At 52.5% G+C, this 13,784-nt stretch overlaps 1 protein-coding gene across 2 annotated transcripts in view; it reads right to left on the reverse strand.

Annotated features, from left to right (window-relative positions):
* STK32C (serine/threonine kinase 32C) overlaps positions 1–9,018 on the reverse strand; it is a 71,119-nt gene extending 62,101 nt beyond the window's left edge. The window contains exon 1 of one of the 2 annotated variants that reach the window (XM_026036231.1): positions 8,916–9,018. In XM_026036231.1, the coding sequence (XP_025892016.1) occupies positions 8,916–9,000 (85 nt within the window). In that variant the 5' untranslated portion in view covers positions 9,001–9,018. Of the gene's footprint in view, positions 1–7,246; positions 7,265–8,915 lie in introns of those variants that run through there. The other variant, XM_026036232.1, reaches the window with a different exon arrangement.
* Between the last annotated feature and the right edge of the window lie 4,766 nt (positions 9,019–13,784).

Below are 13,784 nucleotides of genomic sequence, written 5' to 3' on the forward strand. Positions count from 1 at the left end.
TGAAAACTTAAATCATGACCTTGGTGAGCTGAAAGCACCAATTTTGATGCAAATGTAGATGAATAACACTGCAAACAAGTCTATTTGTGCTCCACAAAAGTAACCTACCATATCAAATTTCAGACATTCCCAAAAGAAATAAACTGCGTTTGCAATAGAAATGTATATTATCCTCCTAGATGTATGAATTCAAGAGTGCAGCCCATGCTATTTAGTGGTCTTCCAGGTGATGCACTAGGTACGAGTCACCCTCACGCTGCAACTACAGCCCCTGTATGCAGCTGTAGGCATCTTCTCTCCTCAGCACCTCAGGGCTTTGCTATTATTATTATTATTATTATTATTATTACTACTACTACTACTACTACTACTACTACTACTACTACAAAACCAGTATTAAATCCCAGAGAGAAGAGCCTTCTTCACCCCCAGGAAGGTCCTGGTTTCTGAGCGCTGCCCACCACGGCCCAGCCGCCACGGGCCAGCAGCAGCGCCACACACGGTTCTCCCGCCTCGACCTGGGCCGGTACCGGCGCCGAGGCTCACCGGGCCGGGCACGGGGCAGTGGGCAGGGGCAGTGGGCGCGGGGCAACGGATCGCGCCCACACCGGCCACGGCACCGTGCGCCCAAACCAGGCACCACAGGGCGCGCACACCCGTAAAGCTGCTCTCCTACTCATTCCAGCACCACTCAAACCCCATTTTAAGCGAATTGCAAAGATTTTGGCCTTTGGAGAACAGGTAAAGCAATGACTTTTGTGCTTTTTATTATGCTTTATGTGTTAAAGCATAACATTTTGTGAACTGTATTGGTGATTATTTTTTCTTGCTCTGCCCTTTTCCCTCGCAACAAATCAAGTGTTCCATGAATCGCAGCTGTGGTTGCTGCAGCCTTTTTTTCTTTTCCCTTATTTAATTTCAGACAAACAGCCTTGGCTGCCTTCAGGGTCTGTTTTAACCTGATGTTCTCTTAGATTTCCCATAAACTAATTTGCCCCTCCAGGCTGTGCTATAATCTTTCTTCCTTTTCTTAAAAGATATCTGGGTTGATTTTTGCATGAGGAAGGATGTTGTACAGACATTATAAACGTTGCCAGGATGGAGCAAAAACCTATTAGGATTCTCTAATTGCATTAAGTGAGGAGAACATTATCGCGTGCGCTAGAGAAGGGGCCAGGGGCTGCTCTCTGCTCTGCTGATGCCGGCTGTGACGGCGACGCCAGCAGCCCGCGCCGGCATCGCTGGACGGTGACAACGTGTTTGCAGCTGTTGGGGCCAGGACCCATCGGGAGGAGGACCCCAGGGCTATCAAAGCACCGAGGTTCTGGAGGAGAGTCACGGGGCAGCCAAGAACAGGGATGTCACATATGACGGGCGAGACTCCGCAGAAATACGCCATCATCTAGAGATTAAATCCCCATTTGGGAAAGAGTGCCACGGCTGAATGAGGCCTATCTGATTTCTCATGCATCCATAATATCCCCACTGAAATCATTGAGAATTTGCATGAATTTCCTAGGCTTAAACTGGGAATACAACTGCTCATTGGCATAATCATGATCTGCTTTAATTGATAAGTCAGAGCTGTTGCAATATAGAGTCTCCAGACCACCAAGAGGAACTGCAACTTGCAGCTAACCGCAAAACAGAAAGTAACGCAGCAAACGTGAGACATGAAGGACTCTGAAGGAGCAAAGCACCAGTGAGACACAAGAAACATCATGCCCGTGCCCTGCACATGCTGTGTCATTGCTTCAAAACACATCTCGGTTTTTAAAACCATTTAATCATTTTTCAAGTTGTAAATTAGACTATCTAAACAAAAATATATGGTCTTAAGTAATATAATTAAAAAACAATGTTCTTTGGTAAGCAACAGAAGCAGTTCTACACAGCTGCTGTTGCTATGCTCAAAGGGATGATTTTGTCCCTTTTATTGATGCAAATACAGAACAGTATTTCTCCAGATTTATTTCAGTCTTACTGAGGATGGATTATAGCCTTGAATGTGGATAGTAAAGTGACAGCAAAATTACTAATTATTTCTTGGATAAAAAGAGAGAGCCAATAATCCAAATGTGCATATCAGTATCACTTCCATGTTTTTCAATTATGAAATCAGCTGGATTTAAGCTCTTCCTGCATTACCCAAAGCACAAAGAGCTTCCTGCACCCACAAACCAGGCAGGATGGCTCATTTCTGCAGAACTCTTCCCATGACCAATTCCGTGATCTCAGAATCCCACCGCCATCCCAGAGTTTAAGACCCACCTGGCGCAACAAGAAAATGCCCCTTCCTCCTCCTCCCTTCTCCCTTCTTTACATCAAAAGGCAGCCTATGATGCCTGCCTTGCTGCAGTGGAAGTCTATTACTAGCCACCTCCTTGGGTTTCTTGTAGAAAATATCTCGATGATAAAATATCCATAAACCTGAGCTTCTGAATATCCTTTTACAAAGCAAGGAGCATCAAGTTTTGAACTACGACTCCAAACAAACAGCACCTACTTTTCTGGAGAATGTAGACAGTGCAAATGTGTGACAGAAACTTGTACCTGGATAAACTGTGCAAAGAGGAGCCATGACCATGGGAAAAACAGGCTTTTAAGGAACCTGTGACTGTACCAAGAGCTCCCCAACAGCTCCCTGCCGTTCCCACTCCTCTCCCCACACGCACACTTACCATTTTGAGGCATCAGGGCTTTTCTTCGCCCTCTTGTTTCTAAATAACAGGCAACGGCATCTGTGCTCCCAACCCACAGCCGCTAAGAGTCAAGCTCTGAGGAAAGCTGCCTTTGCAATCTGATGAATGTTTTTATGGATTAGTAAGTGACATGGGCCTCAAGACGGGGCTCCTGCGGTTACTAGAGCAGGCTCATTTACCCCTTCTTAAAAAAAAATCGCTAATAAGTAATATAGAGAACACAGAAACTTAACATCTCTGTATTTGACTGTAGAGGAAACAGGATTTGGGATTTTACAGCTGCCGTATTGGGCATTAGGCCACAGTCTCCTCGTCAAAAGCACGGTATTTCACTCAGTTTCGGCAGAGCCTACCAACCGGCAGAGCCTGGGCCGAGCGGCTCTGCAAGGCTGCGGGAGCCAGTGGCCTGGGCGGCTTCGCCCTGATGGGGCCTGCGGAGTGGCGGGGCCTGCGGAGCACCACGCAGGCTGGCCATGCCTGCATCGTGGGCAAGCAGCCATGGCAGGGCAGGGGGAGCCGGCGGCCTGGGCGGCTTCGCCCTGGCGGGGCCTGCGGAGTGGCGGGGCCTGCGGAGCACCACGCAGGCTGGCCATGCCTGCATCGTGGGCAAGCAGCCATGGCAGGGCAGGGGGAGCCGGCGGCCTGGGCGGCTTCGCCCTGGCGGGGCCTGCGGAGTGGCGGGGCCTGCGGAGCACCACGCAGGCTGGCCATGCCTGCATCGTGGGCAAGCAGCCATGGCAGGGCAGGGGGAGCCGGCGGCCTGGGCGGCTTCGCCCTGGCGGGGCCTGCGGAGTGGCGGGGCCTGCGGAGCACCACGCAGGCTGGCCATGCCTGCATCGTGGGCAAGCAGCCATGGCAGGGCAGGGGGAGCCGGCGGCCTGGGCGGCTTCGCCCTGGCGGGGCCTGCGGAGCGGCGGCGCCTGCGCAGCGTCCCAGCCGCCCGTGCCTGTGCACAGCGGCTGGAGGCCCCAACAGCAACCAGCAGTTCTAACCAGCAAACAGTGACGCCAGCTGCAGCGAAACTCGCGGCAGCGACGGCAGGATGAGGCGACCCACCCTGCAGCTGAAGCAGGGCTCTCAGTGTCATACTGCCTCACCCATTCTCAAGGGAAACCACTCCGTTACTGGTGACTTACTGGTAACTGGAAAGGGGTGGTTATCTGCAAGGGAAGCAAACCAGACACAGCAACTTACCAGGGAACACAAAGAGCCTCCTGCCTTTTCTGGGGCTTGATTCGTGCCCGCTCTGCCAGTGTTTCTGGTGTGCGTGAGGCATTTACCCAAACACAAAACCACTCCAGTGGCTGAAGCCAACGTGCACGGGCATGGCACACGTTAATGCAGGAGACAAATCCAGCACGACGATCCCACTGCTCAAACACCCCACCTCTCTGCCTACATGCAGGGTTTGCGCTGCTCAATTAAGCAGGAAAATAAAGCTCTATCTGCAAAAACACAATGTAAATTATTCATTACTTCTCTGCATCCTGCCTTTTGAGGGATGCCTTTGTCCAACAATATTGCACTTCGTTTCACAGAAACAAACATCTGAATTATTTTTGCACAAAATCAGATTTTGCCAAAAAATAAGAACACGACAGAAAACACTCAAACTACATAAAGTTTCCATGCTAACATTCGCATTCCCTGAGGGCCTGGGGTCATAGGGGAGATGCACGACTCCGGTGGGAACCCTCGCAGAGGCTAAAGGCTCAAGCCAGGTGCTGCTCCTGCCTCCTGCCCATGTGCCTGCTCCCCGCTCCGCTGCCACCGGCAGCCCGGAGGCTGCGCTCGGCTCTCCCAGGGCCCCGGCTCCTGGGATAAACGACTATGGCGGGAGAACCTCGGTCCTAAGAATCGGTGCTCAGCACCACTGGAAAAGCTGATTCACTGGGATCAACACATCCAGAAAACGGGAAGCAAAGATCAGCTATTTCCAGCATACTTCTAATTTAGAAGTGATCTAAACTGGTAACAAAAGTTTGGTCTGAGAAATCTGCCCTTTCCTGAGTTTCTGCCTGGGAGCAGCAGCATCCAGCTGGAGCAGGCTCAAAGGATAAAGGCCACAAGGAAGACAAGCAGGAGCCCAAGATCAGCACTGGAAAACGTCAGCATTCCCCCATACACCAAACCGTTTGGCCAACAAACTCCTCCAGTTTCTGCTCTCCGGATTATCGCAGTGTAACAACACAGCTGTATTTCCTGATGTGTGCGTAAGCCCAGAGCCTGCCGGCACATTGTTTGAAATGAAAATGGAGCTGATTTTGAGCCCGCTAGCCCAGGTTGAGCGACTCGGCGCCTGTTTCCATGGGGATGGAGCCGCGCAGCAGGCACAGGAGGCAGCTGGGGCTCCCAAGGCGCCAGCACCACCACATGGGAGGCGGCCGCGGCGCCCAGCAGCCCCGAAAATGAAGAGCTCCCCTGGCTCCAGCGAACTCTACGGCTACGGAAGGGTCGTCAGGACGTTTCGTCACTTCTCCCTTCCACACAGGAACGCGTCCCCAGAGAAGAGCGCGACTCAGCGTGGGGATTGTAGAGGGCATCCACACAGCCAGGCTCCTCTACAAGCTGTTACTTCAGAGCTGCACAAAGGAGCACGCTCAGGCGTGGGGAGAGACCGGGTCCATGACAACAGCACCATTTTGATACCGTCTTCTAGCCGCCCTCCAAACTGAGAGGAGGCAGCGGTGAGCGCAGAGCAAGTAGGGCCGGCCGCAGGGCCCGTCCAGCGTGCGCCACCATCACGCACCAGTCCCGCGCCGCACACCGAGCTCACGGACAGAGCCACTCCTGCCAACCGCAAAACCAGGAACCCGCTACAAACCTGACGCTAGCCCAATTCGGATAAACACGAGATTCGCCCCCCTTAACAAAGCCGCAAGAACACCAATAGAGAAGCAGTCAAATAAGGGGGCAGCAGCCACAAAGTTAGGACCAAACACCAATTACATTTAAAATAATTACGATGCAGGCACTTTGATCCAGGAGGATCTATGACCAAAGGCTCACTCTTTAAATTATTCTTAGGTACAGGTGCTTATCAAGACACATCACATCGTAACTTCCCTCCCCACACACACGTAACCTACTGTGGGCAGAGCTACTACCCTCAAGCATCAGAGTCCCCAGGATTTGCTCTTACTCAGACATTTTTCAGGTGCTGGCAACTTTGCCAACTTTGACGATATTAGGGTTGGAATAACCTTCTTGGCTTCAAAATGGTGGTTTTCCTTTTCGGTTAAAAACGTCAAGAAAAGTTGCTTATTTCCCAGAATGATAGTAAAAATATTTTCTACCTACATGAAAAGCAGATCTGACAACTGCCTTGCTGAGAAGTCGCAGAGCTCCTCTGCTCTGGAGCAGAGATTGGAAATTCCGGAGCTGGGAAATAACTTGGAGGGGAAGGGAATAAACAGGGTCAATGCGGCATTCAGACCTTGTCACCTTCGGTTTTGGTGAAGAAATTCACAGATAGAGTGATAAGGTTCTTACAGGAATAGAGAAGAAAACAAAACAAAAAAAAGCCTTACAGACAGAGACCTATTTTCCTGAGGGGAAACAGCCCAGGGTGACAGGTATAGAGACGCCAAGCACATACCACAAATTCGCAGGCCTAGGATGGCTCCCTTCAGGCTGCTGAGGCCACCCCAGCTCTAGTCTGACTTGGTCTGTTCGATGCTACAGCCCAAGGCACCGCAGCCAGCCGCGCAGAGTGACGGGGTGGCAGCCTTCATCGTGCATGCAAGCAGCAATTAGAGCAATTAGAGATCGATTTGCACAAAGAGAACTGCGACCAGAAACAAAAGTTTCACGTGTGCTTTTGTGAGGCAACGTTTGGGTAGGAAAGGGGTGAGCACAAGTGAGGAGTGGGACAGGCTGCGCCGGTGAGTGCAGCTGCAGAGACGCGCGCCCTCTCGGCGCAGCCCCGGCGCTTCGCTGGCCCCGCGGAACCCCAGCCAGCAGCCCAGGCACGGCTGGGCCAACCCCCGGCCCGAGTGCCAGCGAGCACCCTGCGGGCACCTGCTACAGAGACATCACTGCTTGAGGGCAGCATTCGTAGCAGCAAGAGGAGCCAGTGCCCGCAGGCACTAGGCCTTTCTGTACGGAACCAGAAGGCATGAAGGTATTTACCTCTCAAAGGCAGCTTTCCCATTAACTGCATCGTAACTCAGAAATGCTCCAAAATATCTCAAACGTTGTATCAGCAAACACGAAGCATGAAAATGTGAATGCTGCGTTCAAACACAAGACCAAAACACCTGTGTCAGAAAAAGAGCATGTTACGTCTTCCTTTGCGGGAGTTCAGATAAAGTTCTGTGGAATAGATCCCACTCGCCTGCACCAAGTTCAAAATTCAGAGAAATTGGGATTTTCCGATAAGAAGGAGAATACTGTCCTGAAAAACTTAACATAAAAAAAAAGTTCAGCTCTAGTATTAAGGAAAGTCAGAACCAGGGAGGACTAAGAGAAAAAGCAAAAGACAGACTCAGAAATAGATCATTTACCTCCAGAAACAGAAATTCAGAGAGCTCCGCGTGACTTACCAAGGAGCTAGCCGGGCGGTTTTGGTCAGTCTATTCCTGCACAAAGACAGGAAAACGACACAGGAGACGCTCCCATCTCTGGTGCCAACAGCCAAGAGCAGCCGTGGAACTAGGGTGGAAGCAGCCCATGGAAAGTGCCGCTGTGCAACAGGGCGGCTAAACGCACTCAGCGCAGAGCGGCTCTGTGACATGGGCACCACGAGGATTTGCCTCCCGACCCAGGCTGTGCCCTGCTCGGCCGCACCTGCTGGGCCTGCACCATCACTCGGTAGAGTCTTGCAACCACCCTAACAGGGTCAGCCAGGAGGACTCTAGTATTTATTTTTCCTTACAGTCTATGTATTTGTAGTTATTTATACAAAGGTATATTCTGGACTTTGCATTATCACTCACTAGAACAGACGTTAACCTTAATTCTAATTATGAAAGGAGCTTAGGTCAATATAAAAATTCACTTCAGATTTCAGGTAGGCTCATTCTTTTCTATAACCAGCATTGAGAACCCACTGGTAAATTCTGCAAACTAACCTATTTTGCTCGGTTTCTTTTCCCCTTTAAGCTGTCAGGACAAAGAACTCCTTCACGTTATGTCATACACAAAACCGAAGTATTAACTGGCTTCTTTATTTAAGGAAGTTATTGGAATGTCTTAAGATATCTCCATAGCAACCATGCTGTGCCAGTAAATACAAGTTCACCAGGACAGCACTGTCGCTGCTCCAAGCACTGACAAGCGATTAGAAAGCAGCCAATATTAGCAGATTAAAACATGACAAGCCCCCACTATTGCCAGGCACTGCCAGAGAGCACCTCAGTTCAGCAGGGAGATGTGTGAGCGCACTTGCTCACCCGCACAGTTCGCGTTGCTCTCTGTAGTAGCTGCACACAGGCTCAGCTCCAAACTGAACGCTTCCTGAGCTAGCAAAGCCTCCGATGTCGGTGCCTTCCACTGACTTGCTGGTCGCTTCTGCTGGCCAGCATGCGCGGGGCGCAGAGGCCGCTCCACCGAGCAGGGAGGCGCACGGGGCCGGGGCAGCTGGGCAGCAGGAGCCAGCGGAGCTCGGCGCACGCGAGCGCGGCTCGCGCACGACAGGGGGGACCGTCCCAGGGCCTCGGGGCGCTGCTTCCCGCAGCCGCCTGGCTCTGCGCGGCCGCGCTCCCGACCGGCCGGCTGCGGCTCGGGCAGCGCCGCTCGCTGCGGGCACCGCGCGAGCGCCGGCACGGACGGCGGCCCCGCGCCCGGTACCGGGCAGCAGGGAACCCGCCGCAAGGCCGGGCAGGCGGCCCCGCACCGCGGCCGTGCCCGCGGCGGCCCGTGCAGTGCCCGCACGGCGCGGTGCGGTGCCCAAGCGGCCAGCGCGGTGCCCGCGGTGGCCGGCGGCAGCGGGGCGCTTCGCAGCGGGGTCCCTGCAGGGCGTCGCGCCGTGCCGGGCCCGGGGACGCCCGGGAGGTCCCGCTCCTTCCCCGCCGGCTCCTCGGCGTGGCCCTCGGGACCCGAGCCACGCGCCGTGAGCGCGGCACGGGAGCTTCCGCGGCTGCCTGCGCCCCCGAGAGCGGAATTTAAGGAAAAACGTCCCATTTCCAATAAATAAATAAATAAAGGGGGTGCTTTTCGGACAGGTACTTCTTCCCCTCTTTCCCTCCCTCCCGGCGCGCCGCCGCCGCTCACCGTCCTCGCGCTCGTCGAACACGGGTCTCTTGGCGGCGGAGGCGCTGGCGCCCATCCTCTTCTTCCACTTGCCCCAGTGGAACATCGGGAGGCGCGCGGGACGGCGGGGGGCGGGCGGGCGGGCATGCCCCGCGCCCGGCCCCGGCCCCGCGCCCGGCCCCGCCGCTGCCCTCACGGCCGCATGGCAGCAGCGCCGGCCGCCCGGCCCCGCTCCGCGCCGCTCCGCGCCGCCCTCACGGCCGCATGGCAGCGGCGCCCGCCCCGCAGCAGCGCCCGCCCCGCAGCCGCAGCGGCAGCGGCGCCCGGGGGCGGGACGCGGAGCGAGGCGGGACGCGCCGAACCGAACCGCGCAGCGCCCCCCGGCGGGCAGCGCCGGCGCCGCCGCCACGTGCGCGCCGGGCCGGGCTGGGCCGGTTCCGCTGCGCTCCGCCGGCCGAGCTCGGTACCGGTACCGGTGCCCGCAGCGCCCGCCCCAGCGCCGCGGGGAGCGGCCGCTTCCCCCCGGAGCCGCAGCCCCGAGCGCCGGCGTGGCCCGGCGGGCCGGGCCCCTGCTCCCTGCCGCTCCTAGCATCTTGCAGATGGACACACTGCTTGCTCAACGTTGCAAAGATAAGGGCTTCACTTAAGCTAGCAGATAGTTTAGAAAATCAGTGTCTTGTATAAGGGATCCACCATAACAGAGATATTCATTGCATTGCACCTGAGATGTTACACGGGAAACTGCAATAGAGAGGAGGAGGAAGCAGAACAGGCCTGGGGCTGCGATGACTGTGTTTGCTAACCACCACAAAGCTGCAACAAAAGCGCCTGGGATAACACCAGGCACGCGAGGCAGGTGTGTGCAGAGCTCCCAGGAGAAGAGAGTGCTCCGTGGCCGCTGTGGCAGGGACTGGCCAGCAAGCAGGTGCCCGCACGCTTTATCGCTGCTGCAGGGCGCGATGAACGAGCAGAAGCGCTGAACGGGAGCCGCGCTGCATGCCGTGCTGCATGGTGTCATGTGCTGCAGAGGCTGTGTGCATTGCACCATGCGCGTGCTGAGACGTGGCTGCACCTCACCAGTTCCGTGTGCTGCAGAGGCTGTGTGCATTGCACCTCGCACGCGCCCAGCCGTGGCTGCACCTCACCACCTCCAGGGATTTGCTGCTTCTCCAGATGATAAAAATCAGTATTGCAGCAGGGTCCTCGAAAAAATAATGAGAATTCACTCTAATCTCCTACAGACTTGCTTTCGCCTTTGCTGAGCATCGAGAAGTAGCATCCGTACAGTGCCATCTTTTCAGCCTGTAGAAGTGAAATGTTTCGTGCAATGCCTAATTAAATACATTTCTCAGAAATAATTTCCAGTGTTAACAAATGACAGCAGGATCGTCAAGGAAATGACAGCTCTTCAGCCATTAGATTGCATTTGTTATCCCATGTGTGCTTCGACAGTTTCTGAGATGCTGCTCATAACTACTACTGCAATTTAAAACGTATGCTGCTTTCTTCTATACTGGGCTTTGCAATGGATATATGTTAGTTATTGTACTCTTACTGTATTCTTTATAGGATATTTGCTAAGAATTTGTCATTACTTTAAAAAGCCCCAAAGAGTATAATTTAAGAACTGTCTCCCAAAGGCAAAGAATAATTGTTAAAAGAATTTCTACCAGAAATAAGGAAGAATAGCTCTCAGATAAAAAGACAGAACACGGGTAGTAATTTTTACTTTGCTTAGGGATAGCTTTGGTTTTAAACATATTGCAAATCTCTGAGCTATCAGCTTTCACTCCTTCCTTTTCATTTCCATTCTACAGGAAAAGCCTGAGAGGCGCCTTCAAATGGTTTAGTGCATCTGCCATTCAGGTGTCATTTCTCTCTCATTCCCCACTAATATTTGGACAATCAAATCCATAGTGTAGATTTTTTTCTAAAAATACAAGATTCACTAAAGTAGTGGAAAAATGGGAGAAATAAGCATTTGGTTGTTCGAATTTCAAAGGAGAATTTCATTTCACCTTTCTTCTTAATTCTTTTACCTGGGAAATGGAAGATGTTTCAACCAGCTTTTCTTAAGCTATGCTACATTATAAAGATAATACAGTTTCAACATTATAAAGTCAAATAGGGTTTTGAGGTTTTTTCCCAGTGCAATTCAGAGCTCTGCCAATACATGCTACTCAAAATTCCTGACATTGATATAAGCTAAATAAAATCAGAACCTCTTATTTACTCCTGCATTATAGGAAATCAACCATTGTTATACATATATGTGCTAAAAAAACACTGCAAAAATTGAGAAATGATGGTCATCCTTACGAAGTCTGCCTACAGAATTCATAGCCTAATTCATAGTCACAGCAATATGAGAAAAATAATTTGGCAAAGCTACCCCAGACTTCTATGGCATGGCAAAGAATCTGGGCCGCTAACAGTAAACCACTATCAGTAAACAGGATCTTCATTATATTATTATTATTGGTCTCTAAATGGTAGGGGGGTGACCTTTCCTTTGGGCAAAACCACCACAGCTGCTCATTTCGTTAGTACAGGCAAATTTATATTTAATTTGCAAAGACTTAATGTACATGGTATTGGATAATCTTGCCAATTTTAGGTATTTTAGATCCATTCCGAATACAATACACATGTCTAATAGCAGGCTTCACAACCAGGATAGCCCCGTGCAGTGAAAGGTGCCTCCGCCACCTTCCAGGAGCAGAACGAACAGGTACCAGCAGCGGGAGTGGGTCGCAGGACCGCCGCAGGCTGTCGGAGCCAGGTGCAAGGAGGGACCGGCAAAAGGCAGACCTGGGATCTGTGTTTGGAAGATTCTTCCCATCTGTGTTTACTTTTGCATATTCTCTTTTTCTCACTGATTTCAGGAAATCAGCTCTTTTGTTCATTTCTCCAGCTACGAATTTATCTCTAACCTACTGAATTACAAATACTCAAACTCACCAGGTTTTTATACATTGCTTATGACCTGTGCTGCATCTCATCAAAATCTCACTGATACTTAACCAGGAGAGCGACTCTTCACTCACTGGCCTGGGAGAAGTGGTACCTAGCCTGGGCCTGGCCAGACAAATCCTGCTATTATTCTTTCAAGGAAAGGAATTGTATCAGGAATTATTTAACCTAATCCTTATTAGGTTTCCCTTCTTATCAAACAAGGGAATCTGAAGATAATGTTTGAATTTTTGATCCTTTGTCTCCCGGTTAAGCTCACCGGCAGGCATCGTCCCTGCAGGTTATCATTCCAGGTTACTTGCACTTCCCTTTCTGCCTGCCTTCCAGGCACAGGGAGTGAGGAATGGGACATGGGGATTGTTTCCTTCTCCTGCCAGTATAAATCAGGATCAGCTTCCCTGCTGCTAATGGAGCTGTGCAGATGTGGCAGCGAGCAGCCTGAAGTGCCAGTAGCTTCAGCAGTGGCGCTTTCCAATGAGCTGAGGGAAATGGTTTCTAAGCAAAAATGCTACTGTTTATTCCAAAAGTGCAGAGGAAGCATGAAGTATGGCAAGACCCTCCTGAACACCAGCACGCCTGGGATGATGAAAGGTCTGTTCCTGTGCTGCATGCATACATACTCATGTGTTTTCTTCATCAAGAAGGCAGACTGCCTGGAAAAGCTTGTGTTTACTTGGAAGAAGCCCTCTAAAAGAACAGAGAATCCCTTGGTAAACATTCCTTGAAGTGGAAGCATCCCATGTTTGTGGGATCCCATCGGTGTTTGTGTAAATAGTGCCAGTTGTATTTTCGAAGGTGCTAAGAGCAGCGGCGCAGCTGCAGCGGCTCCGGAGCCGCGCTGCATCGCGGCGCAGAGCCCTCGGCCGCAGCACAGCGCAGTGCAGCACCCCGTGCGCCCGCCGTGCTGCCTCCCTGGGCTCCTGCGCACACCCCGCGCTCAGCCCCTTCCTCCAGCACGAACTCGTCTTCCGCAAGGGATTCCCATTCTGGTGCATCTGAGCAACTCAGCCCTTCGCAGCATGGGGAATTTCCGTCGTCGTCTTTTGTGTTTGCTCTCATTTACATGTCTGTTCACTTTTCTGCCTGTAACATTTATCTAGGTTACCCAAATGTCTCGCTAAGAAATTAAGAGCATATGTTACTGTATTTTAATCAGGCTCATTCTTAGAACTTGCACAGCCAGTTCTTCCATTTATTAGCATATTAGGGATCTATATAAAGCCATAGAAAGTAGCTTTATATAGAAAGCAACGTGTTGCTTTGCACAATGCGGTGAGCCAGGCTCCATGCGGAGGCTGTGGCAAGCTCTGCTGCCCGGCCTAGGAGTGCAGCCTAGGGTGCACGGGCGCCCGCCCAGGGGCTGCTGCAGGGCGGGCAGCGCAGGCACGGAGCAGGGTGTCCTGTCCTGGGTGACACAGAGGGGACACGGAGCCGGGCAGGAGCCGGGTGTCCTGTACCTGGTGACACGGAAGGTGTCAGGTGACCCTTCCTCCCTGCATCCCCCCTCATGTAGAATCACAGAATGCCCAAGGTTGGAAGGGACCTCAGAGGTCATCGAGTCCAACCCCCTGCTCACGCAGGGTCACCCAGAGCACGGGACACAGGGCTGCGTCCAGCAGGTTGTAAAGATCTCCAAAGAAGGAGGCTCCACAGCCTCTCTGGGCAGCCTGTGCCAGGGCTGCCGCCCTCACTGTCAAGAAGTGTTTTCTCAAGTTCCTGTGGAACTTTTGGTGCCTCAGCTTGTGGCCGTTTCCTCTAGTCCTGTCGCTGGCCACCACTGAAAAGAGGCCGCCCCCTCCTCCTCACTGCCTCCCTTGGGGTATTTCTAGACACTGCTCAGGTCCCCCCTCAGCCTTCTCCTCTCCGGGCTGAGCAGGCGCAGCTCCCTCAGCCTGTGCTCACAGGGCAGACGTTCCG

Source organism: Nothoprocta perdicaria, unplaced genomic scaffold, assembly GCF_003342845.1.
Source record: "Nothoprocta perdicaria isolate Ctin4 unplaced genomic scaffold, notPer1 scaffold_172, whole genome shotgun sequence".
Classification (NCBI taxonomy): domain Eukaryota; kingdom Metazoa; phylum Chordata; class Aves; order Tinamiformes; family Tinamidae; genus Nothoprocta; species Nothoprocta perdicaria.